The following is a 25,446-nucleotide window of genomic DNA, read 5'->3' on the forward strand; positions in this document are numbered from 1 at the left end:
TATGGGTACCCAAATTCAGATATCTTAAAGAGGCCAATTTTTAGAAAATGCCGGGCACTCTGAAAATCAGGCCCCTTTAAATTGTCTCAAATTGGGCATCCAAATATGACGCAGCCAAATCAGTAGACTCTTGAAAAATCTTACCATAATGTGGAGATGGCATGTTGTATTAATTTAGATGGAATAAAGAGGCCAAAGGTGTTAACATAACCCAATAACTTGTCCAACATTAAACGATGTTGAGCAAGGTTTAGGTTTTGATATAAACAGATCTCAGCCCACTTAGTACTATGGTGTAAACACCGCTAAAAAAAAGTCTGTAAACCTTTTATTAAAGATAAAAAAAGAAGGAAAAGCAGTTAAAGCATTAGAAAAGTAAATTATTAAGTAAGGCTTTGATTGTAACAGCATTCTTGTTTTCCCTTTCTCTTTAGCTCGAGAGAGTTTTACAAGAGAAAGCCCTCTTGTTTGACAATCTCTTAGATGGTAATAACTGCTCTTTTGGGGAAAAGAAGTTAGTTGATCCCATTTCATCCCAGGTGGTGTTTGGGATTCAGATGGAGACAATAGTGGCAGTGATATTATCTTGGTCCCTCTCTCTGGCCCCATCAGGACATCTCCCAGGATCAGGATGATGAAAGCCCAGGGTCCCAGCAGAATAGCCCATCCCCTCATTATTTTGTCCACCAAATTACTCCTAGTTTCCAACACACCAATTTTGTTTCACTGATTTCTGGTTTCACACTTTTTTTTTTGTGTATCAAGCATGATAACACAATCCTTGAGTTATATCAGTAGGCCTTCTTGTTGTTTGTACTCATTCAGTCTCTCTTTTGTACCTTTTCCTCATCAACATTTGTTATCATAAGTTATCGTGACATATGATGAACTTTCACATACTTTTTACAATTTGCTCACAATTAGGGTAAATGTGTAGGCCCAATTATCACAATAATCCTAACTTACAAATACTGCCATAGGATGAAGATTCACTAAGGGCCAGGATCTTAGGTTTAAGTCTCATCTGAACGACAGCATCTCTTGCATAGTATCCCCTATCACTAACGTAGGCCATTGGTTCAATACTGACTCAGAGCAAAGGGTTCCAGTTACTGGCTCTCCAGTACTTCCTTCAGAATCTAGGATAGATGAAAGGCCCCGGCCAAGTACTAATCCTGCCTGGGCTGCTTTGCATATCAAACTTGACAATCAAATTGCAATTTGGCTTCCTCCCTGGATGCCCATAGGATCCTAAATCCTGAAGAGATGCTGGCTTTCTGTATAGAGAGCTCTCCATTGCCCTCCTTATGTTCCTCCTCTGATGAGTCTAGCTGCTTGTCATCAGGGTTGGGGCAGAGTCCACAAAGTCTTTTGGTTCAGTTGTGGTGTAATTTCTCAAGATCCTATCTGGCTCCTCAAAAAATGGATAGGTTCTGTTTCTACAGCCTGTTTCCTGGCATCCCTGGTTTTAATGTAAGTTCTCCTGAGCTGTTTGCCTAGCAATGTTCAGGTATTTTTATTCTGTGGGGTTGGCTCCAAAAGCTTAAAATCATAAATTGCAGTTTATTCAGAAAAAAATAACACACTGACCTATGATGCTGGAAGATTATTTAAATAAACAAACAAAAAAATCTGCTTCTCTAGCAACATTGTACCTAACAGCAACACACAGCACATTAAAGCCAAGCCCATAAGAACTGTGAAATCTGATTAAACACAGTGATGCATACAAGGAATGACAGCTTCTCTTTATACAAATCTCCAAAATAAAAAATATGCTCCACCCCACAACGCCCAGACATTTCAAGTTCTGCAATTACTATGAAAATACTTCCCAAATAGCCTGTGTTGATATACAGAAAAGGAGTTGGCATTGCTGTAAAACTTCAGGAAATATAACCTAATAAAGCTGTGATCAACGAGTAAACTAAGGTGAAGTCTACACCTTAGGAGGTTTTTCCAGTATAACTATACCAGCAAATAGTTTTGTTTAGATACAATTTATATGGGAGGAGAAGAGCGCTTTTTCCGTGTGTACACTAGGCTTTTGCCAGTATAGATATGTAAAAAAAGAAAGAATCATACCCATAACTGACAGTCTACTGGCAAATGTTTTAGCGTAGACCTGGCCTAATTGTAGAGAAGTATCTCAATATAATATATAGAAAATTATATGTGAATCCCAATGTAACAGGCTGAGAATTGAACTTTTTAATATGAATAAAAAATTGTGAGTTAAAAGTTGGCAAGTCAGAGGCATCCTAATTAGAATACATCATGATTTTCTGTAATTCGATCTTTACATAATTAGAATTGGCTGACAACCATGTTTAAAGAAATAGTGTTATTTGGACAAATGATTTACATGGCCATTTCATTTTCTGAAGACAAGTATTACAGAATCTTTTTGATTGTAAACTAATCTAAGATACATGCTTTCCTACAGCTAAATATAATTCAAGCCACAAGGTAATAAATTGATCTCACTTCACAGATATTTGCATTGCAATACAGAACAAATTGACAAAAGGTACTTTCAGTTTTAATTACCAGGAAGCAACAATTTTTTGGAATAAATAATGGAATATAAAAGAATAAAATATGCCATTCCTGGGTGACCAGCTTTCAAAATGTTGACTCTGCTCTTTAAACTTCAGTACGTGACAGTTTAATAGCTATGTTTATCTATGCAAAGTCAGCAGCTGCATGCAGAAGATAATACAGAAAGTAATGCTGGAAAGTAGCAGTATAACCAAATTACCAGCACTCTACAATTTCCTCAGATTTGTGGGCTCTAATCTTGTCTATCTTTAGAATTTATTTTAAATACAGACAGGCAATATTTGTGTCTTGCTTACTGATTTCAGCATCCATATTTTGATACGTCATATGAATTCTGAGATAGCCATACAATTTATACTCCTATATATTGCAGGGATTTTGAAAAATAATTAGTCTCTCATCAAAATTTAATTTATACATCAACTAAAGAGAATAGAAAATAGTATGCTCTCTTATTTTTTCTTAAATATTAAATTTAAACCTATATAAAATGTTAGCACCTACCACATTTTGGGTGTTTAAAAATATACGTGAGAGGCCACAGCACTCATGCTTTCAAATAGATATATATGGATCGGATCTGCTAGGACTTGTGCTACAGACTATAAAAGACCACGTTACTGAGAGTAATTTATATGGATAAAGTGGTGGAAAGTAATTCTGCTTGTGAATGAAATCCATACTCTTCACCAATGGGGTAAATGAAACATGTGAAGGATTTGAAAATAGGGAAGAAAACCAGAAATTTTTAAAACGTATAAAGTACTCTTACCCAATGGAATATAGCTAGAAATCAAACTTTCAAATAGGCAATATAGCTCAGTAATGAAAGAGATACCAACTGGAAAAAAGTTAACTTGCCACTTCAACAGTGAATACGGGCCGGGCCAGGCCAGGCCAGGCCAGGCCAGGCCAGACCTCAACATTTGAATGTCATGTTGAAGGAAGTACTAATATCAAGTTAAAATTGATTGATAAAAGAATGGACTAATTGCACAGTAGCTAGCTAAATGATCTATTTCATGAATATAGACATATTCTTGGCCACTTCTCTAGAAGACTAAGTCTTGAATCCTATGGGGAATAGGTTCCATTGATACAGAAAAAAAAATCCGCAGACATTTTAAATAAAAGATTGACAAATGTGCACAAATACTTACTATCCTATCTCCACCACTCCCAGGCCCTCTGTTCAAACACTGTGCATGACTGCAGGTTAAAGAGAAGATGCAATTATTGCTATTTCTCCCACACTCTAGTGGCCAGCACAGTTATCCAAAAATATGTGATAAATGATAAGGCTTTTTGCTCCAAGCTCAGTCCAACAAATAAGATTCAGAATCTGAGTGGATTCATTAGCCAGCTTCCACACTGTCTTTCCTCCTTATAAGGAAGCCAGTTTCTGAGTGACAAGAATCTTACATTCCAATTGCAGCCAGTTTCTCTCTCGGCAGGAAAGAAATCAACTTTTTTAAAAAGAAAAGCAAATACTCTACGCCACCAGGCAGAGTTAGCTTAGGGCTTCCCAGACTGAAGAAAAAAAATTGCAAAAGATGTTATGAAATTCAGACAGTATTCGTATTTGAATAAACACTATTCATTATAAACATGGTAATTTTTACTAAAATTTTGCCTCATATTATAATCAGTTGCTCTTTGGACTTTAACTTGTGGGCTAGTACTTCCAAAAATTAAAGATGCCTGGGTATACAGTATTTTAAGCATGTCTAACTCCTTGTTTAAAAATGAATCTTTTTTTTTTGCTTTTGTGAATCCATTATTTTTTTTGAACACAACCTAAAATCACCTGACAATTTTAATTTGCTCTCTGCTGCATGTGCAATTTCAGTTATGCATAACTAATGTCAAATTCAGAAAGTCTAAAGTTATATTTCTCGCTCATTTATGGCATTTTATAAACAAAACAAAATAACAAAAACTAAAAATGAAGCACCCGCACTGATGGCAACTAGTAACAATGGCTAGTGTTAAGCTAACCAGGGTCCATAATCTGGCCAAATACCAACTCTTGTGTATAACACTACTCATTAGCGCACAAACATTCACATATTCATTGTATCACTTTGAATAATACCTCTTGCTGAATATCAAAGCATTACAACATTTTTTTGGTTTATACATTTCTTTGGAGCAAAGCTCACTTTTACATAGTTCTAGGATAAGTCTTATATATATGGATATATCAATGTTATTTATTTCAAACCAATATTTAGATTTTAAATGTAGATCTTAAACAAAACATCAAATAACTATCAACTGTGAAAAACAACTCCATCCATAAGAAAACCCAGTATTTAGACTGTGTAGCTGCAATTACTAGCACTCTCTAATCCAGCGGTTCTCAAACTGGGGGTCGGGACCCCTCAGGGGATCACAAGGATATTACGTGGGGGGTCGCGAGCTTTCAGCCTCCACCCCAATCCCCGCTTTGCCTCCAGCATTTATAATACTGTTAAATATATTTATAATATATATTTTTAATTTATATAGGGGGTCGCACTCAGGGGCTTGCTATGTGAAAGGTGTCACCAGTGCAAAAGTTTGAGAACCACTGCTCTAATCTCCTACCTACACTCCACACACAAGCATACTCCATTTACTAGGTTGGAAAAGAATAATGCACAATGAATAGACTACCACACAAAATACAACTCTATGTATCAACAATATCACAGAACCAGCAAAGAATATTATTTGACACAAAATATACTATTGGTGTTTTTAACATTATTTATGTGCTTTTTAAAAAGCATGGTATTTTGTATGCATTGATAAGATTTAAAATATTGGAGACCACTATGTTGGAACCATATCTGCCTCATGTGGAACCTTTTCAGTGTTCCTGAAATATGAATAATTTTACATTTATTACAAGTAATACTGCTTCTAATAGAAAACCATACATAGACAAGCAGGCTCAAACCTTTATTATATTTAGTTTCTAGAATTCTGACATCAACCCTCTTACGGACTTGTGCAGCTGACTAGCACAAGTCCTAATCACAAAGTCCTACTTAATTAAGCTCTATTTTAAGGATTAAAATCAAGTGATTGCTCAGAACAAAACACTAGATTTAAGGGTTTATCTACACAGGGTGTTTAGTCTAGCCAAACTTGAGTTAGTTTGGTCTGAAAAAGCTGAAGTACACAAAAGCAATTATTTACAGCACACTACTCCGCACATAATATGAACTCTGGAGTCCTTTTTCAAAGTGTACTAAGTTCAATGAAGACTGAGTTAGTGTGGTCTACTCTTCGAGTACACACAATATTGCTTCAACTTCAACTGCTATTCCACACTGATTTGCAGGTGTCATGACCAACCTGTCTGTTCAACTGTGTGCCCTCTACTGCTCTGGGGTCAAACTGACCAGATGATCCCTCCCCTGTTTAAAAGGTGGCATGGTGCCAGGATTGGCCTATGTACTCCTGGATTCCAATATATTCGTAATACAGCAATGTTACTCCAGCAGCCTTTACAACATGTGTCAGGCAGCCACTTGGACCTGTGCTGAGACCCTAGATCTCCTCACCATCTGGAAAGAAGTATCAGTACAGCAAGCTTTTGGAGCCAACCCAATAGAATAAAAATATCTGAACATTGCTAGTCATACATTCGTGAGTGGTCACAACCAGGATGTTGACTAGAGCCAGATAAAGGGCAAACAGCTTAGGAGAACTTACATCAAAACCAGGGATGCCAGGAAACAGAACCTATCCATTTTTTGAGGAGCCAGATAGGATCTTGAGAAATTATACCACAACTGAACCAAAAGACTTTGTGGACTCTGTCCCAATCCTGAGGACAAGCAGCTAGACTCATCAGAGGAGGAACACAAGGAGGGCAGTGGGGAGCTCTCGCTACAGAAAGCCAGCATCTCTTCAGGATTTAGGATCCTAGAGAGAGCCAGGGAGGAAGCTAGCTCAATTCCTAGATAGGAACCCAGCCCGGGACTGAGGAGGCACATCCTATGGAGGGAACCTTGGCATGTAAATATCAACCTTTACAATTTATTATTATACAATTAGTAAACTATTCAGTTTTATGCTAAGACTTGGCAGAATTCAACTTTTTGTATAATTTCAATGGATAATACCAAATGATTTTTAAGGATTTTTTTCTATTTGTCTAGTTAAATTTTCATAGTTGCGCAAACAATTATCTAATGACAGTAGAATTTGAGATTCAAACAGTTAAAGCTTTATAACCATTAAAACAAACTGTCAACATCATATGTCAACATTTTAGGCTTACATCAAACTCTATTAAGTTCTGAAGCAGCATTTTTCTTATTTTGCCTATCGGCACATTATTATCATCATTGTTGGAAGTATTTTTGTTGATTTGGTGAAATCAACTGTGGCGTTATTGACATGAACTCTGACCGTAGAGATCCCTGATGCAATCAGGGTCCTATGGTTGCACCAGGTCTTGTACAGAGGAGGTCAAGTGAGGTGTCTATAGAAAGGTTGTAGTTTGCTGGTTATGATTATGCTGTCTGTATATGTGCAGCATTTTTGTATTTGAGGTTATGAATATTGGCTATGTACTTGTATCACAATGTGTTTGATTCTAAGTAGCCTCAGTAAAGCATTTGGTCAGCTTCTTGAGAAATGACTATTCTCGGTAAGTGCCCTGTCAAGAAACACTTAACTAACAATGGACTTTGGGAGATGCCAATCCACATCTGAGCTTTCCTGGGAACATTCAAACTAATGTGTAAACAATGGCGTCGGCCTGCAAAGAACTGAATCATGCATAGACATGCGACTTGCCCAGGTGACTACAAACTCCATCTTCTTGCTGTGACTTTGCACAGAAGAACAAAGGGGTTTCCACCCACAACAGAGAAAATATAAAAGGCCCTGGAAGTCTCTCCATTTTATCTTCAGCTGGCTTAAGAGATGGCCTCTCCACCCCAAAGAGATGCCTGAAAGAAAATGGAACAAAGGACAGTAACTATGGGGGTGAGAGTGATTGCTGGACCCAGACTAGGAAGGAGTCTAGTCTGTGAAAGAAGCTTGTGGAACCTCACTGAGGGGGAGATTTACCTGCATTCAGTTTCCTACTGTATTAGGCTTAGACTTGCATGTTTTTGTTTTATTTTGCTTGGTAACTTACTTTATTCCATCTTATTACTTGGAACCACTTAAATCCTACTTTTTATATTTAATAAAATCACTTTTGCTTATTACTGAACCCAGAGTTAGTGACTAATACCTGGGGGAGCAAACAGCTGTGCATTTCTCTCTCACTGTTATAGAGGGCGCACAATTTATGAGTTTACCCTGTATAAGCTTTATACAGAGTAAAACAGATTTATTTGGGGTCTGGATCCCATTGGGAACCATATGTCTGGGTGCTAGAGACAGGAGCACTTCTTAAGTTGTTTTCAGTTAAGTCTGCAGCTTTGGGGCATGTGGTTCAGACCCTGCGTCTGTGCAGGAGCAGACTAGCATGTCTGGCTCAACAAGGCATCTGAGGCCCAAATTGGCAGAGAACTGGCTCAGAGGTAATCTCAGCACGTCAGGTGACAGTCCCAAGAGGGTCGCTGTGATCGAATCAGTCACATCAACATTTAAATGACATTTACGGATAAAAACAGTCCTTTCAAGCTTAACCATATTGCTGTACCAACTTCTGTTCTGGGTGCCCCACGGCCACAACCATTTTGGGTGGATGTGAGCTAGGCACTCTTCTGAGTCTCCAGCCTCCACTTCCCTCAGCCCACACTCTTATACAGCCCCTCCAATACACATTTTCAAAATGGTAGCTACTCCAGCTGTGCACCTGCTTGTCTCATGGTAACACCCCAACCACTGACTGTTTACAGACCCCTATCATAGAGGGCACATCACCATCAACTTAGGTTTCTTTCCCTCTCTGTATCTGCCCTGCCCGATAAACCACCCCACCCTTCCAAACCCATTCACCTGCTCAAAATGATGGACTCCCACAGTATATTCAAAAAATGAAAATATTCAGTTTTGTGAAATTCAGCAATGTTTGAGACAATGGTCATAGGAAAGAAATGTGGTTAATATTCTCAGTTTACATGTGGCAGACATGGGCATTGTATGACCATAAAGGTACTAAGACTACAACTCCCTTCTGAAGCATATATGCCCTGTAACATGCATTCATACAGAAAAAGAAGTTTATCTTAGGGAAAACAGTCGTACAGTTCTTAATGGCTTTGCACAGGCTTACATAGAGGAAGTCTGGGAGGAGTTAAGGGTTCAAACAAAAAGTGTAGAACCTGATCTATTTTTCTCTGCAATTTCAGCATGCCTACAGGGGAAATAAAGCAGAATACAAGGCCTGATCTATGTTAGGATATTCAGGCCTGTCTGTAAAGGCCTATACTCTAAGAATTTAGGTGTATTCTTATCACTTGGCTAGTTATAGAGGTATAAAAGAAAGAATCAAAATCACTGTCTGCCGGTGTCAGGGCCTTCTCTTACTATGACAGTCTGAGGCCCTGTGCTTAGGCTAAGATCTTTGGTTAAGCAGCAGAGGCAGCCATAAGCTGGGAAGCGACCGGTCACATCCTCACATTCCAACTTAGTCACGTTGAAATAAGGTGCTATTGGGCTGTGAGGATACAATCCTGTCCTGATAGTGCCTATCGCCTCCAGAGAAAGGGAAGTGCCTAGAAGATGTAAAAGAAAACTTAGTTTGACAGCATCCTATCTGGAAAGAACTCACTTATCAATAGCTGGGATGTGAAATACTCATTTCTCTGTTTGTTCTATCACTGTAGTCCCCATTTCCCTATTGTTTGTCTGTATAATCTCTGTCTGGTTCTGTGATTGTTTCTGTCTGCTGTATAATTAATTTTGTTGGGTGTAAACTAATTAAGGTGGTGGGATATAATTGGTTAAATAATCATGTTACAATATGTTAGGATTGGTTAGTTAAATTTCAGGAAAATGATTGGTTAAGGTATAGCTAAACAGAACTCAAGTTTTACTATATAGTCTGCAGTCAATCAGGAAGTGGGTGGGTGGGGGAAATGGGAACAGGGAATGAGGGTGAGGAAATTGGAATCATGTTTGGCTAAGGGGAAATGGGAACAGAGAATGGGGGTGGGGAAATTGGAATCATGTTTGGCTAAGGGCGGAATGGGAACAGGGACACAGGTGTAAGGCTCTGTGGTGTCAGAGCTCGGAAGGGGGACACTGAGGAAGGAAACTGGAATCATGCTTGCTGGAAGTTCACCCCAAAAACATTGAATTGTTTGCACCTTTGGACTTCAGGTATTGTTGCTCTCTGTTCATGCGAGAAGGAGCAGGGAAGTAAGTGGGTGAAGGAATAAGCCCCCAAACAATCTACACTAGAATATTAAGACGCCTTAACTAAGTAGCTCAGAGATGTGAAAAATGCAAACCCCTCAGAGGCATAGCTAAGCTGATCTAACCCCCCAGTGTAGACAGCGCTAGGTCAACAGTCAAATGAGTCTGTCAGTCTAGGAAAGGTGGATTACCCATCTCGGTGTAGGTAGTGTCTACACTGAAGGGCTACTGTGGTGCAGCTGTGCCGCTCTAGCATTTCTAATGTAGACAAACCCTAAGGCTGAGAAATTACTCGATTTTTGTCTACTAGGTAATTGCGTCGTCACTGCTCCCAGCACAGCTCCCAATCGCTTCTACTCCTTCAGTGCTTTGGAGGTGGGAGAGTGGACCATCCTGGTCAGTAACTTCATAGTATATCTCACTGGTCTGCCCTTCACCTTTTTGAGTAAGGCCATTTTCTGCCTTCCAGTCACCCATCTCATCATCAAGAATCAGGGGGGGGATTATTATCCAGTTCATCTCCCACAGTCTAAACTGCAAGGTCAAACCAGGAACAAATTTCCTAACCCCCTTAAAGTTCCAAGGCACAACTGTGAACCCAAACAGTATATACTGCACACCCAAAAATCCCAACCTAGCCATCCTCATGCACACACTATTTACAATCTCTGAGACCAGGAAAAACCTCAGGGAGAGGTAATCAGAAATCCATGTTTAACCCCCTCCCCCCACCCAACTACCATAGCCCTTCTGGAATATGAACAATAATCACTTGTTTGTTTTCCTAATTTCCCAGACAACACCTGCAGCAGCCACACCTTCAAAGTCAGGACTCTATCAATGGCTGAGAGACTGGCTAACCTGAGGCTGAAGAAACAGAAAACTCAGGATGAAATGTTCACAAACCTCTTTACAGACTCCCCAAAATTTTGAAAACACAGAGAGCTGAAGGCTGTATTTGAGGTAGGAGAGAGAAAAAGACAGGGAGTTATTAAGAGAGAGAGTGCTGCAGTGGCCCGAGATAGTATTGCCATGCTAAAAGACTCTGTAGAGAAAGATGGGGAGATGCAAAGACAACTTCTGGAAGCAATACAGAGGCAGAATGTTCTGTTGCAGCACATGCTACTAGTGGGCACACAGGCAACCCAGTGCCCTCCACCAGGACCCAGCTAAGTTCTGCAGGCCCTTGACAATATATGTTCCCCTCTGTACCACTGCAGTTGTTTTCCCAGATACCATTCCCTTTCCTGGACCAAGTTCACAACAGTGAGAATAATTACACCATCACACAATTACACCACTACAACCCAACTCTTTTGTGCCAATTCAATTGATAACCTTGAGCTCTGACACTCAATGCTGGAACGCAGATCAAACAAACAGAAGCAGGACATTTACTCATCTGTAAATTGGAGAGCTGCTTCCCATTGCTGTGTTCTCCCCTTCACCGGACTTATCATTTAAAAGATTTGTTTCACTGTTGAATCATAGAATCATAGAATCATAGAATATCAGGGTTGGAAGGGACCTCAGGAGATCATCTAGTCCAACCCCCTGCTCAAAGCAGGGCCAATCCCCAATTTTTGCCCAGATCCCTAAATGGCCCCCTTGAGGATTGAACTTACAACCCTCGGTTTAACAGGCCAATGCTCAAACCGCTTTAATTAAAGGTTTATTTTTGGTTTTTATCTACTAAATTGTGCTTAATAATTAAACCAGATAAAATTCATTCAAAAAATGTCAGTTCTGCAGGGGGACACAGAAAAAACAAACTGCATAAGTCATAGGTTTTTACAAAAGTATAAAGGCTAGACACAAGATGAAAATAAGGACTGTCACAGTGTGCTCTTCTAGCACCCATAAGAAACTGCAGTGCTCACATTCCATTTCCCAACCCCCGCCATAAACGGATAACAGCTGGGTGTTTAGCTACACATTTTCAAGCCCGAGACTCAAAGTAAGAGCAATAAGCATCCCCAATAGTATTGTCCTAGCTGTTTCAATTGTCTAGTGCAGTGCTTCTCAAACTATCTGATGTGGGGGACCGGCAATTTTTTTTTCCAATGTGTACGCAGACCGGCAGCCAATGGCTCGCAGACTGGCACTGGACCGCGGACCACCATTTTGAGTAGCACTGGTCTAGTGGACCCCTTGCTGGTTGCTCAAAACACTGAGCAAGTCTCTGCTCTTCAGCCTCCCACCCATTGTTAAGGCTTTCTCCTTTGCTCTCACAAATATTGGGTAAAATACAACATGCAGCTATAATCATAGGCAAGATTTTTTTCTGCAGCTTTCAACCTAGCTCATAAATAGTGTCACTATCCTTGCAGGCAGCCAAAATGCACACTCCACTTTCATTCTGCAGCTACTGAGATAACAGTAGATAACAGTTCCTTCCTTCTGTCCAAGTTGTCTGTAAATGACTATTAGCCAATGCTAGAAAACTGTGTAATCAATGAGTTAGTCAAATATATACACTAAATACTGGTTTCAGAGTAGCAGCTGTGTTAGTCTGTATCCGCAAAAAGAACAAGGAGTACTTGTGGCACCTTAAAGACTAACAAATTTATTAGAGCATAAGCTTTTGTGGGCTACAGCCCACTTCATCGGATGCACAGAGTTGAACATACATACGCATACACATACACATACACATATATATACATATACATATACATATACACATACACACACACACACACACACACTAATTATATGTTCCACTCTGCATCTGATGAAGTGGGCTGTAGCCCACGAAAGCTTATGCTCTAATAAATTTGTTAATCTCTAAGGTGCCACAAGTACTCCTACACTAAATACTATTAAAGATGTCAATATTATATATAGTAGCATAAGAAACTATAAACTTTTTTTGCTTTTTTCTCTCTCTCTCCTCTAATGCAGCATTTCAGAACTGAGTTGAAACAGCTTCAGGATCACACAAACCAGGAAACCTGGCATAACTATCAAAGTGAAGCAGAGTGCCATAAGGTAATAGTTCATGTCAAATGACTCCCACTCCACCTCCTAAAAAAACTAGCTACCAAGTAAAAATCCAGCGCCACAAAAACAGACAAGATAAACAGGACTAGATGAAACCAGCAGAATTGACAGCAAAGCATGGATGATAGAAGTAGACAGATAAAATAAGTTTTAGTAGGACAAGCAAAAATGTACTAATTGAGATTAATTATTAGTATTTATAAATGAGAATGTTTTAATTAGGGAGTTAGAATAAACAGGTACACAGACAAAGAATCTGGGTAAACTGAATCTGGGCAAAGTTATGGAACAAGGGATAAAAGACAAGTGATTGACAATAGGACAGTGGAGAAGACACAGGGGAAGAACATAGCACAAATAAAGATTTAAAATGAGTTGCCCTGTCCCCAGAAGAGGTAACTTGATCAAGTTAACTCTTGCCTTATCTCTTTTTGCATGTATGTATTCTTAGGTGGTAACAGAATTGTCTTAAATATCTACAAAATAAAGGCTAAAAGAAACTGTTTAAGAGTGAATTGAAGTGGATTTCATTTTTCACGCAACATCCGGAAAGCAGAAGATATTCTGGGAGACCCAGGTTAACTGGAGTGACCTGCCCACCATTAACATCAATAGTGATCCTGGGGGCAAAGTCTCCTTTACTCACATACCTGCATGACAGTGGCCCCAACCACTGACGTCCATATGCCTAATTGTTTTATTATGGATAGGTAACATTTGGGGTTGGCCAGCTTCCAGATGGCAAAAGTGACCCACCTGTGAACTGGTATGGGGCACCGCTGCATCTGCAGCTCTGAGCACAGATCTCAAAAAAAGGTTGCCTTTGCTATCCTGAATTTCTCTTGCAACTGCTGGCCGTTCTAGACCATTCAGATCCTGCATAGTCATGGCTGCCAGCATAGCGGTATTGAGCTTTGGTGAGACCAAGTTGGCTGACAGCAATTCAAAAATTGCACTAACCCACACATAAAGAGAAGCGGCATGGAACAGAGAGTAGAATCATGGGATTTTTTTAATTTGACCCTAAGTCCCAGAATTCCATTAGCTTCCACTATGCATCGCAGAATGCACAGTGAGAAAAAAATCTCAGAATGCACACTGCCCAACAGCTAAGTACAGGACCATGGGATACGCTCCCAGAATGCCACTTGCTTAGTATACAGCAAGCTGCCATAATGGACCCACAATGTTGTGAATTACAAGATGGCACAGCTGTCCCATGTGCACTCTATTAGTACAACATATGTACAATGTACCAAATGTGTCAAATCAGTGAAAACTAAGCTTCCCGGTAGACAATATCCAAGATTCCACATTATTCCTCCAGTTATGAGACATTCTAATTTAATTTTGTTACAACTTTTGGAAATGTCGTACATAGTATCATCCTTGCCATGTATTGTGCCTACAAGAGTGCCAAATTTCATCGTTTGTTTATCTGTTTGGTAATACCGCATATTGATTCCCTATAGATTTCATAAGGGAACCCAAGTTAAATGACAGGTTTCATGACACGATAGCAGTATTAGTCTGTATCAGTAAAAACAATGAGGAGTCCTTGTGGCACCTTAGAAACTAACATATTTATTAATAAGCATAAGCTTTCGTGGGCTATAACCCACTTAATTGGATGCATGGAGTGAAAAATACAGTAAGCAGGTATAAATATACAGCACATGAAAAGTTGGGAGTTGCCTTACCAAGTGGAGTGTCAGTGCTAACGAGGCCAATTCAATTAGGGTGGATGTGGCCCATTCCTAACAGTTGCCAAGCAGGGGGTGAATATCACCCCTTTGAAACAATCTTTGAAACAGTAACAGATAAAAATATACTATTCCCAAATGAATGAAAAATCAGGATTATACTGATGTAAATTTCATGATTTTTCTGAAGACTTTTCTATCCTTAATTCAATATTTATAGTTTCATGGATTTAAGGTCAGAAGGGACCATTATGATCATCTATTCTGACCTCTTGTACAAGACAGACCACAGAATTTCACATAGTATTTCCTGCATGAAGTCTATAATATCTGGTTGAGATACAGCACATCTTTTGGAAAGACATCCAATCTTCATTTAAAGAATTCAAGTGAAGGAAACAATACAATCACCCTAGTAAATTGCTCCACCTGCTAATTACCATACTGTTAAAATATTTAACCTTAATCCCAGACCCCAATATTCTGTAAAATAGGCAAAGCAGTAGTTTAAATTGGAGAAGATGCCTACATTTTAATTAACTATTTCTGTCCCTGCTTTTATAAATAATTTGCACTATAAACACTTTTATTTTTCTGAAGTTAATTAGTAAAGGTATTCTAAAATGTAACTAAGCTAAGATCTAGCAATTAATAAATGGACCTGGTTGTGGCAAGTAGAAAGACAAATGGAGAGCCACCTCTCTGATCTTCTCTGCTCCAGCTTTGAGAATTCCTCATGGGGACAGGGTCATCCTATATTTCTGGAAGCCAAAAGAGAAAGCATGGAGTATAAATTGGGCTTCTCATTCCAACCACATGCTAAACTGTTGAGAACTTTATCCAAAGATTCCTACTGGCTAGCTCATAACCATTTGTGGGGGGGGGGGGTCGTTGGTTAGCAGCAGAGCTAACCCCAGTTTGTGTTTGAGTCTCGATATTGTGTGAATATTTGCAGCTGTGCAATGTACGTTAATTGCAATTTGATCTTTGATCTCACATTTAGACTCTCTTACATTACCAGGTAATCCTTGACAGATGGTTAAATAAAAATGAGGAATTATCACTGTCACAACTGTGTGAAGAAGAGTACTCACTAATATTTCCTGCTGTAAATTCCAGAACAGGGTTTTTAAAAGGGACAGGGAAGGGAAATTTCATTGCTGGTCTTAGAGGACCCAACTTTTCCTCTTAGGTAAAAGGCAAAATAAAGGGCTTGTGCTTGAGCCCAGCAGACTTGTATCTGTCAGCCTATATGGTCTGGCACTCTGACTGCAGAGAGTGGTTTAAAGCTATCTAACAAATTGTGTTTTATTCAAGTTGTGACCTCTTGTCTTTTACCCAGCCAGTGTCTAGTTTCTACCTATATAGTGTAATAATGCTAGCAAAGAAATCCTTAGCAGTATATGGTGTGTATTTCACATTCTGCAGTATTTTTCCCTAGCTAATGAAGAGCTAATATTTCAACTAAATATGAAAAAAATTAGTTCCTTTAAACAAACTAAAGTTTTATAAATTGAAAAATGACAAACAGTGAAAAGGGTTCAGCAAAGATTGTACAGAACAAAATTACCAATCAACTTGTTGGCAAAAGATATTAAAGTATATAGTTCTATGCACCAGAAGCTTTGCTATTTTTCTTTAGAAAACTTAACATTTGATTATTGTGCAGCATCAGGGTCTCTGCAGTAGGGAACTGTATATACCCTGAAAAATTAAAATTACATGATTTTAACAGCTTTACTGAACTAATATAATAGTGGTTCTTATAAATATTGTAAAATCACATATCCTCTTAAATAGAAAATTATAATCCCTGGAGCCAGAGAACAATTTCCTTAGAAGATGACAGGTAAAAATCACTTTGAAGACGTGGCGTGTATTGCAATCTAACGTGTCCCCTCCTAAATTGGAAAAAAGCATACACAAAATGCTAGATAAAGAATCATAACCTATTTTTACAGTAAATGTCCAAAATTAGAGAATGAGTACTTGAGAAGACTACTAGTTTTTGGCATCTTGGTATTTTTCAGTCAATCAATACTGTACTGTTCCAAGTTGAAAAATAAAAATAAAAAAGGCAGTTAAAATTAAAGTTGGAAAATATGGTGGCAAATAGTTTAGACAAAATTCTGTCTTCACTTATTCCTGTTGTAAATTCTGTCTTCAGCTATAATAGTTGTAAATACAGTCTCCACTGAGCTCAGGTATTTTGGATTTCTGGAGCACAACAGAATTTGGTAAAAACAACCTATACAGTAAAATGGACCGTTTCTACTCTTTTATATGTCCATTTCTTAGTTTACACTTCAGCCTCACTTTCACTCAGAGTAAAAGGTACAAGACTGCTTATGCAAGTTTGTTGCTTTTTACAAATGGAAAAAACAAGCCTAGAGTTATAAAGCAGTTATAATACCCTTTACATAGTGCTTATAGTTTTAAAGCAGCCCCATCCTGTTTTAGCTCAATACTGGTAATGTTATGGGATAATATGATAATAGAGTAGAGAACTATATTAAATTAACAAATTGGGCTATAGATTAATCGTAGTTAACTCACAAGATTAACTCAAAAAATTGTGATTAAAAAAATTAATCGTAATCAGGGTGGATAAAAATCAATGACTTTTTTAAATAAAAAATCAGATATTTTTCATTTAAATCAGATATTTTTGATAAAATGCTTTTTCAGGAAAAAACTATCTAAAGATAGTTTTAATTAAGATACATTATAGCTCAAAGATATCTCTTCATGGAATAGAGATTATGAATTCTAATTCTATGAGAAAATATATTCATATAATGTTTAAGAAATATTTTGTAAATGAGTTGCAATAGTTCATGGATTAGGGACCCAATTTTATGGGGTTCCAGTGACTTCTGTATAGATTATTTCAGTTCAGTCTAGAAGATACAATCAGAGATGCTTAGTTTTGCAGTTCTCAAACTGTGGATTTGTGTCTCCAGAGATAACATGCTTGTTTACAGCAAAAATATTTAAATAAAAATAAATAAATAAAATATATAGAGGTGAGAAATAACAGACCTCAACCCTATTGTCCCTCTGCAAATTTGTGTACACAGAGACAATACCCCCTCTCTCTGTGTACACAAATTTGCAGAGGGACAATAGGGTTGTCCCTATACCTCTCTCTGAAAGTGCAAAGTTTCAAAAAGTTCAATGAATAGAAGATCGTTGGGGGCAAAATATATAACAAAATGTGAAAAAAATTGAAATGTCTATTATGCAGCTTGGTCACTGACAATGCTGCAAATGTATCCAAGATGAAAAGAAATTTAGAAGAGAGTCCCAAGCTAATAATATACGGTTGCAGTGCTCATTTGATGCACCTCCTAGACAAAGACTTCAGTGCTCCAGAAATAAAGGCTAATGTCATTGAAATTGCAAAATACTTCCGTAACAACCACTTTGCTGCAGCTACTCTGAAAAAAGTGGGAAGAACCAAGCTAACTCTCCCACAAGACATGTGATGTAACTCAGGAGTGGACTGTTTTGAGCACTATATCAAGAACTGGCGTAATCTGATGACAGTTTGGGAACAAAATCATGAAAAAAAATAGAGGACATCGTCACAGCCAAAGTTCTCAACATTGGGCTTAAGAGAAATGTTGAACACATGCTGAGTACCCTGAAGCCTATTTCTGTAGCCTTGAACAAAATGCAGGGAAATAGCTGTTTTATTACTGACACTGTTGACATTTGGAAGGAATTGAGTGAGATCGTAAGAAGAGAAATATGCAATGACAGAGTTATATTACAAGCAATAAAAAACAAATGGGACAAGGTCTATCTCCAGCTCATTTTCTTGCAAATATTCTCAATACTCGGTACCAGGGTCAAACCTTAACTGCTGAAGAAGAAGAGTTGGCTATGACATGGACATCCAGCAATCATCCCTCCATAATGCCAACTATAATAAACTTCAAAGCTAAGGGCAAACCATTCAAGAAATAGATGTTTGCTGATGATATTTTAAAGAAAGTCACACTAGTGAACTGGTGGAAGTCACTTAAGCACTTGGATTAAGAGACTGCTGAAGTGATAATCTCACTTTCAACAGCAGTAGCTTCTTCTGCCAGTCAATAACAGACCTAAAAGTGGCAATTCTTCAACCAAAAAAAACTTCAAAACCAGACTCCAAAGTGAAACTGCAGAACTAGAATTAATTTGCAAAATGGACACCATCAAATTACGCTTGAATAAAGACTGGAGTGGTTGGGTCATTACAAAACCTAAACCTAATTTCCTACATACTAATTTCCCCCTACTGTTACTCACACCTTCTTGTCAATTGTTTGTAATGGGCCACTCTCATTACCACTACAGAAGTTCTTTTTTCCTCCCTTGGTATCCTACTGTTAATTGAATTGTCTCATTAGACTGACCTCACACTTGGTATGGCAACTCCCATCTTTTCCTGTATTTATACCTGCTCCTGTATTTTCCACTCCATGCATCTGATGAATTGGGTTCTAGCCCACAAAAACTTATGCTCAAATAAATTTGTTAGTCTCTAAGGTGCCACAAGGACTCCTCGTTGTTTTTGCTGATATAGATTAACACGGCTACCACTCTGAAAAAAAGGAAAAATCAACCTTCTGATGGCATCTGACTCAGATGATGAAAATGGATATGCATCTGTCCGCACTACTTTGGATCGTTATTGAGCAGAACCCATCATTGCATTGGACACCTGTTCTCTGGAAGGGTGGTTGAACCATGAAGGGACATATGAATCTTTTGCGCATCTGGCATGTAAATATCTTGCGATGTCGGCTACAACAGTGCCATCAAACACCTGTTGTCACTTTCAGGTGACATTGTAAACAAGATGCAGGCAGCACCATCTCCTGCAAATGTAAACAAACTTGTTTGTCTGAGCAATTGGGTGAACAAGAAGTAGGATTGAGTGAACTTGTAGGCTCTAAAGTTCTACTATGTTTTATTTTTGAGTGCAGTTATTTTTTGTACATAATTTTACATTTGTAAGTTCAACTTTCATGATAAAAAGATTACATTATTTGTATTAGGTGAATTCAAAAATACTATTTCTTTTGTTTTTTACTGTGCAAATATTTGTAATTAAAAATAATACAAAGTGAACACTGTACACATGTATTCTGTGTGCTAACTGAAATCAATATATTTGAAAATGAAGAAAACATCCCAAAATATTTAAATAAATGGTATTCTATTATTCTTTAACAGTGCGATTAATCTCCATTAATTTTTTAATTGTGTGATTAATGTTGATTAATTTTTTTAAATCGCTCAAAAGCCCTATTAACAACTGAATTGTATGAAGAACGCCAAATAGGGTAAGCTGATTGGAAAACCATTCAGATAATAACTTTTCAGAAACAATTTGTATGACTATTGTAACTCACAACCTATATTGCCAAACTGCTGTATTCCCTCACCTTTTGTATTTGTCACTGTCTATTGTAATATTTATATAAAAATAATGTATAGATTTAACAATTGTTTATTAATGTCAGCAACTAATATTTTTGAAAGATTATATAAATGGATATCCAATAAGGATGTGCCGCTCAAAAAAATATTGTCTTCAGGTTTTATTCCACTATCTGAAATATTTTAAATACATTGTAGACTTGGCCTACTTTTCATAGGCTAACTATTTCTTTAAAATTTCACTGATATCTGTTTTGGAGGTTTGTCATGCACGAGCTGATGACGTAACATCAACCCTGTGATAAATGAGGGATCTGTAGTATAAGAGAGAAGTTGTCATCTACATTTGCAGGTGATGGATCCAAAAGGTATGTTTGTGGCGTGGAGCCATCCTTCAGTGCCTAAGAACTTGTGAGGACAGATTCACGCACTTCAGTTACATTAACCTTTGCAAACAAAAAACAGCTAGCCACGATCAGCCATTAAATTGATAGTAAATATCTTTCTATTAATTTTTCTATCCTGATGAATAGAGCAATTTGGTTTCCACACATCCAGTAAGGAAGATAACATTCAGTAAGACTGCAACTGCAAAATGGGACAGGTAACTGCATTGTTTTTGGAGACCAATTTCAAAAAACCGTTACACAGTCTTCATTTAAAATCAAAACATTTTTCTCCCCATGTAAGATCAAGTTTATCTTTTTATTCATATATATATATATATATATATATATATATATTATTCCCTTAAAGGAATAACTGACTTAATGTATTTGGACTGTCTAGGAGAGGACTGGGCAGTACAAGACATATATTTTTGGGGAAAATCTGGGACTGCAAATACGTTGGGGTCATCCTGCAGTATAACCAAAGCAGGTGAGAGACAGAATGTAACCCAAGTGTGACTGGCAGACTGCAGTTACACACAGACTCTCAGGGTGCATGCTAGAAGGTTTATTGAGAGTGGCCTAGCTGGGAGCTACTATCAGTAAGATATTGTAAGGCACCCAAGTTTGCAGGGCAGGGATGACACAGACCCCCACTGGTCTGGACTGCACCCTAGTATGTCACAACCTCCATTACAAGGAACTGTGGAACACAGGCAAAAACAGAATTTTCACTAACTTACAGCTTCCTAGAAGCGTTAGGACTTCTGAGAATCTGACCTACAGCTCCCAAGTCCTAGCTTCCATCTACAGATCTTGAATACTGTTTTTGCAGCTGTGAAGTGCACTAGGACAAGTTTTATCCCAATTAATTCAACATGTAGAAACAAATGCTGTCTTGCATATAGATGTGTAACCTCACAGTCTCCTTCCTGGTGGGTTAGCACAAGTTGGCAAACTCACTGGAACGATGATACAGATATTAGCTCAGGAACAACAAAACATCTATTTATTTATTAATAAACGTTCATTAATAAGTGTTTATTAAAGCAATTCTTAAATTTTTGAGGGGCTAAAGTCCCTCCAATCCTTCAGTTGTTTATGCCCACAGTGGAGGAACGCCCCTCAAAGTAGCTAAATGAATACATCCAATCTGAGACATCCACAGCACAACTGAGGGTATTACTAAGAAGAAATTGAGCAGCCATCAAGGCAAAGTAATAATCTCACACAACCCTACTGGTAACAGGGCACTCTCAATAAATGAGGTTATTATAAGGTGAATGAGGACAGTTGCCCTGAGTGTGGAACCTGAAATCACAATCCATGCAGCATGAATTCAAACAATGTTCTTAATGTTCAAAGTGTAACCGACAAGAACATTAAAAATTAGAGGTTTTTTGGTCAAACTCTGATTTTCAATAGGATTCACTAGAGTTCTGAAGTATAGTCTAATCAAGCATGTAAGCAATCCAGAAGTCAGGGTGTCAACCTGAAAAGGTTCAGGTTCAGGTGGATAGTCTTACAAAAATCTGAAGACTATAAATCTTTGGTCTTGATCAAAGTCTTGTAGACTGGACAAATAGCTGTCAATTCCAGGATCCTGATGTGGAGCTTTCATCTCCTGCAGAGTCCAAAAAACTTGAAAAGCCAGAAAACAAGTGAATATCCCTATCCATTATACCAGTCCATCAATTAAAAAAAAGAAGTTGCCACTTCTGGGACCACACTGCCATGACACTGAAGGTCTTTGTTACCACTGAGTTACGTCTTCTGATACTTCAGTCCTGGAACCTATTATACTGCCAGGGCAGGAACATCTTGCATTCACATTCTTCATTCTGGCATATCAGACAATCTGTGTTATGTGCAAGTGCAGCAGTAATGTTCTCAATGTTTTAAACTTACCTGAATTTAAGTATTAAGGTAGCAACAACATTTGACATGAAAACACTTAATTTGTACATCTGGGATTCTCAAGTGAAATTAGGAATGCCTATTGCTTAGAATTGTTGGTGTGTAGAACCACCTATAGTAATTGCATATATTTGCACGAAAAAAAAGTCTCTCGCCTCTGAAACATCCTGTTACCTTTGGATGATGACGCCCAAGAGAAATACTTCTAAATAACACTGAAATCCACACACGAACAGAATTGAACTATTTTGAAAAAGGTTTTAGTCAGAAAGTAAAAGTAATTTTAACTAATAACTTCAGTAGCTAAGCACATGGGATCCAAATATTATACAAATATTATAGGTTAAGGATTTAACAGAGTTTTAAAAGTGCAATTCTACTTAAAACTGAGTTTCAAAGGCAACAATGTAGGTTTCCATATAGTTATTGTCTCTCAATGACCTGCACATCAAATCTGATCAATTTACAAATAAAATAACTGTGATTATATTTATAAAATTGCTTATCATGCAAATTTAACCTCGAATCAGAAATTCAAGGTGGGTTCTTGTTGAGTCTCACATCCCAAACTAGAAACCTGCATTCAGAATGTTGTGCGAGCCACAACAGAATCAAGCTCACTCCTGTAGAGTTGCATTGCCACTAAAGTGCTAACAGGAGTTTTAGTCATTAAATAGCTATGACTCTGAATACTTAGGGTTGACTGAGGTGGAGCCAAATTTTACATACCCAACCTCAGAGTAAAACTAAACTTTATTAAAAAAAAAAACTTGTGACAGTTCAAGTTATTTGACCTACTGTGATAAAGTTTAGCTTTATCTGAAATACTGTATTGTCAAAACAAAAAGGCTATATTGACAAAGCAGTGAGCTGCTGAAGCCCTTCCCCACTGGAGCCTTTCCCCACTGTTGAAGCCTTTCCTTGCAGCAGGGAAAGACTGGCAGCAAGGAGCAATGGGACACAAAACTACTAAAAATAGCAGTGTAGATAAGGAAGGCACTGTTTGAACATAGAGAGAGCTGTGAGGGTACATACCCTAAGGGTTTCAGCAGTTCCTTACTCTACTCACCTAAGCAGTGCCTCCCCATCTACATTGCTATTTGTACCCAAACGTGCAGCATATGTACTCTATATGCCACTGTAATTCACGTGCAGTGTAGACATACACCGACTCTGCTTCCAACACCTACCATTTGTGCTGTTTCCCATTGCACCATTCTCTTACCATCTTTGCAGAGGTTAAAATCAGGTCCTTCCAGATCACCATACCAAACTCAAAAGGAACTTACCTGGGGCACCATACCCAGCAGCCACATCTCCTGATAGGAAGCCTCTGTCTATTTCCTGATATCATGATTCACTCAACTCAGAAACATGGACTAAGAATATGTTTCTTATTTGTTGTCTAGCCCTTGATCCATCTTCATTCCACTCTTCCCTTCAAACTGTCTGAACTCTCTCTCCCTGTTCATTTTGATTTTCACACTCATTCCTTCCACTCCATTTTTTTCAATTTTTGCCTGCATTTTATGAAGTTTCCCTCTCCCTGTATCCATTTCCCAGTTCAATTCCTTACTCTCCCCCACTTCAACACCAACAAGTCCCTCCTAGAAACCCATAACTTATACTTTTATAATATAATGTAAATATACTAAAAGACTATCAAAAATAGAACTTACAAGATGCAGGGCAATTGGCACACTAATTACTTTGCTTTTATGTTATGTCCTTTCCCCCCAGCCTCTGTGTTTTTCTAAGATCGTATGCTCTTCATGGCAGGTATTGTCTTTCTAGGTTTCTTCAGCCCCCAGCACATTGTGGGTGTCACTACACTATAAATATGTAGAAGTAAACTATTCAAGTTCATAACAGTAAATCTTTGATCATTTGAAAATAGAAATATTTGTACAGTACAACACTGGTACAATGGATCCTTGATCCTGACCAAGGCCTCTGAGTTATACAGCAAGATAAAGCACAATAACCTCCATGTAAAAAAAAAAAAAGATATTAAATCAATAATGTTTATAAAGCCAACTGAGGAAAGCATGTGCTCAGGGCACTGTATAAGCTATTAAAATTTATTATAAACATAAAAGAGATCATAGAAATCCAAATCGAATATTGAAGAACTAACCAAGATGACATCATTTAAACAAAAGGAGAGGTGGGGGGAAAGCGTCTTACATGGCACTGAAATTGATTAAAACAGAAAACTACTATGGAAGTGTGATGGTGTGTCCACCCCACACAGGACTGGAAGGGATTAAGGTGGCCTGCTAGCCTATTAACTCCAGGGGCTACACTGGGAGAAAGAGCCAAAGAGCAGGGAATCGACTGCAAGCAGGTCAGCTGAGCAGGAAGAGGCGAGGCCTATAAAGCCAGGAAGCTGGCAATAGACAGTGACACAGCATGCGACCATGGGAAGAGGTGTCTTCCTCGAGAGCTAATCTCCAGAGTGACCAGAAGGATGTGCCAGACAAATGCCAAGTGGCGAGCCCCATCACAGAAAGTTATAACTTTTTTTTTTAAAAAAAACTTCACTATAGCATAGAGCTGAAGCAAAAAGATGGACTATAAGAGAGAAAACTCATCACAAGCATCTTTCACAACAGTAGCAAAGAGCACAGAAATATAAATTCTAAATAAACTCAGTTTTGACTTTAGCATTCTCTTACTCCAAATGCTGTTCAATAAAAATTTTCTAAAATGATTTCAGAGACTCTTATTTAATATAATATTTAACTAAAATAACATCCTTCATTGACGTATTTGAATACAATTTCATATTTACATAAAACCTTATCACTAATTATTCACTTAATATAAAAACTGTAGCTGTCAATACAGTACATCTCAATATAATTAAATCAATATAATTTTGCATACACAATTAGTATTCTGTAACTGTAGTTTTAAAAAATCATTAATGTGACTGATCAAGCATCACCTATCAGAGTGGTTTCATCATTATGTCATTGTACAAACAGCCAAGAACTAAACTTAAAAAAACCCAAGAAAGTTAGTTAATCCTGTATTTATCACAGCATATTCAACAGATCACTAATAAGATGTCTTTCAATAAATCTAAAAATGAAACTAAACATTTTTTTCTGCAAAAC

The 25,446-nt window shown here is 37.9% G+C and overlaps 1 protein-coding gene across 8 annotated transcripts in view; it reads right to left on the minus strand.

The window, feature by feature from the left end:
- Nucleotides 1-25,446, minus strand: part of TBC1D22A (TBC1 domain family member 22A) — a 476,952-nt gene that overhangs the window by 202,606 nt on the left and 248,900 nt on the right. Inside the window, exon 10 of one of the 8 annotated variants that reach the window (XM_043496382.1) lies at nucleotides 21,431-22,048. The exons of 6 other annotated variants lie outside the window; for them this stretch is intronic. In XM_043496382.1, coding sequence (XP_043352317.1) covers nucleotides 21,930-22,048 — 119 coding nt within the window. In that variant the 3' untranslated portion in view covers nucleotides 21,431-21,929. Of the gene's footprint in view, nucleotides 1-21,430; nucleotides 22,049-25,446 lie in introns of those variants that run through there. One more of the 8 variants, XM_043496380.1, reaches the window with a different exon arrangement.

Source organism: Dermochelys coriacea, chromosome 1, assembly GCF_009764565.3.
Source record: "Dermochelys coriacea isolate rDerCor1 chromosome 1, rDerCor1.pri.v4, whole genome shotgun sequence".
NCBI lineage: Eukaryota > Metazoa > Chordata > Testudines > Dermochelyidae > Dermochelys > Dermochelys coriacea.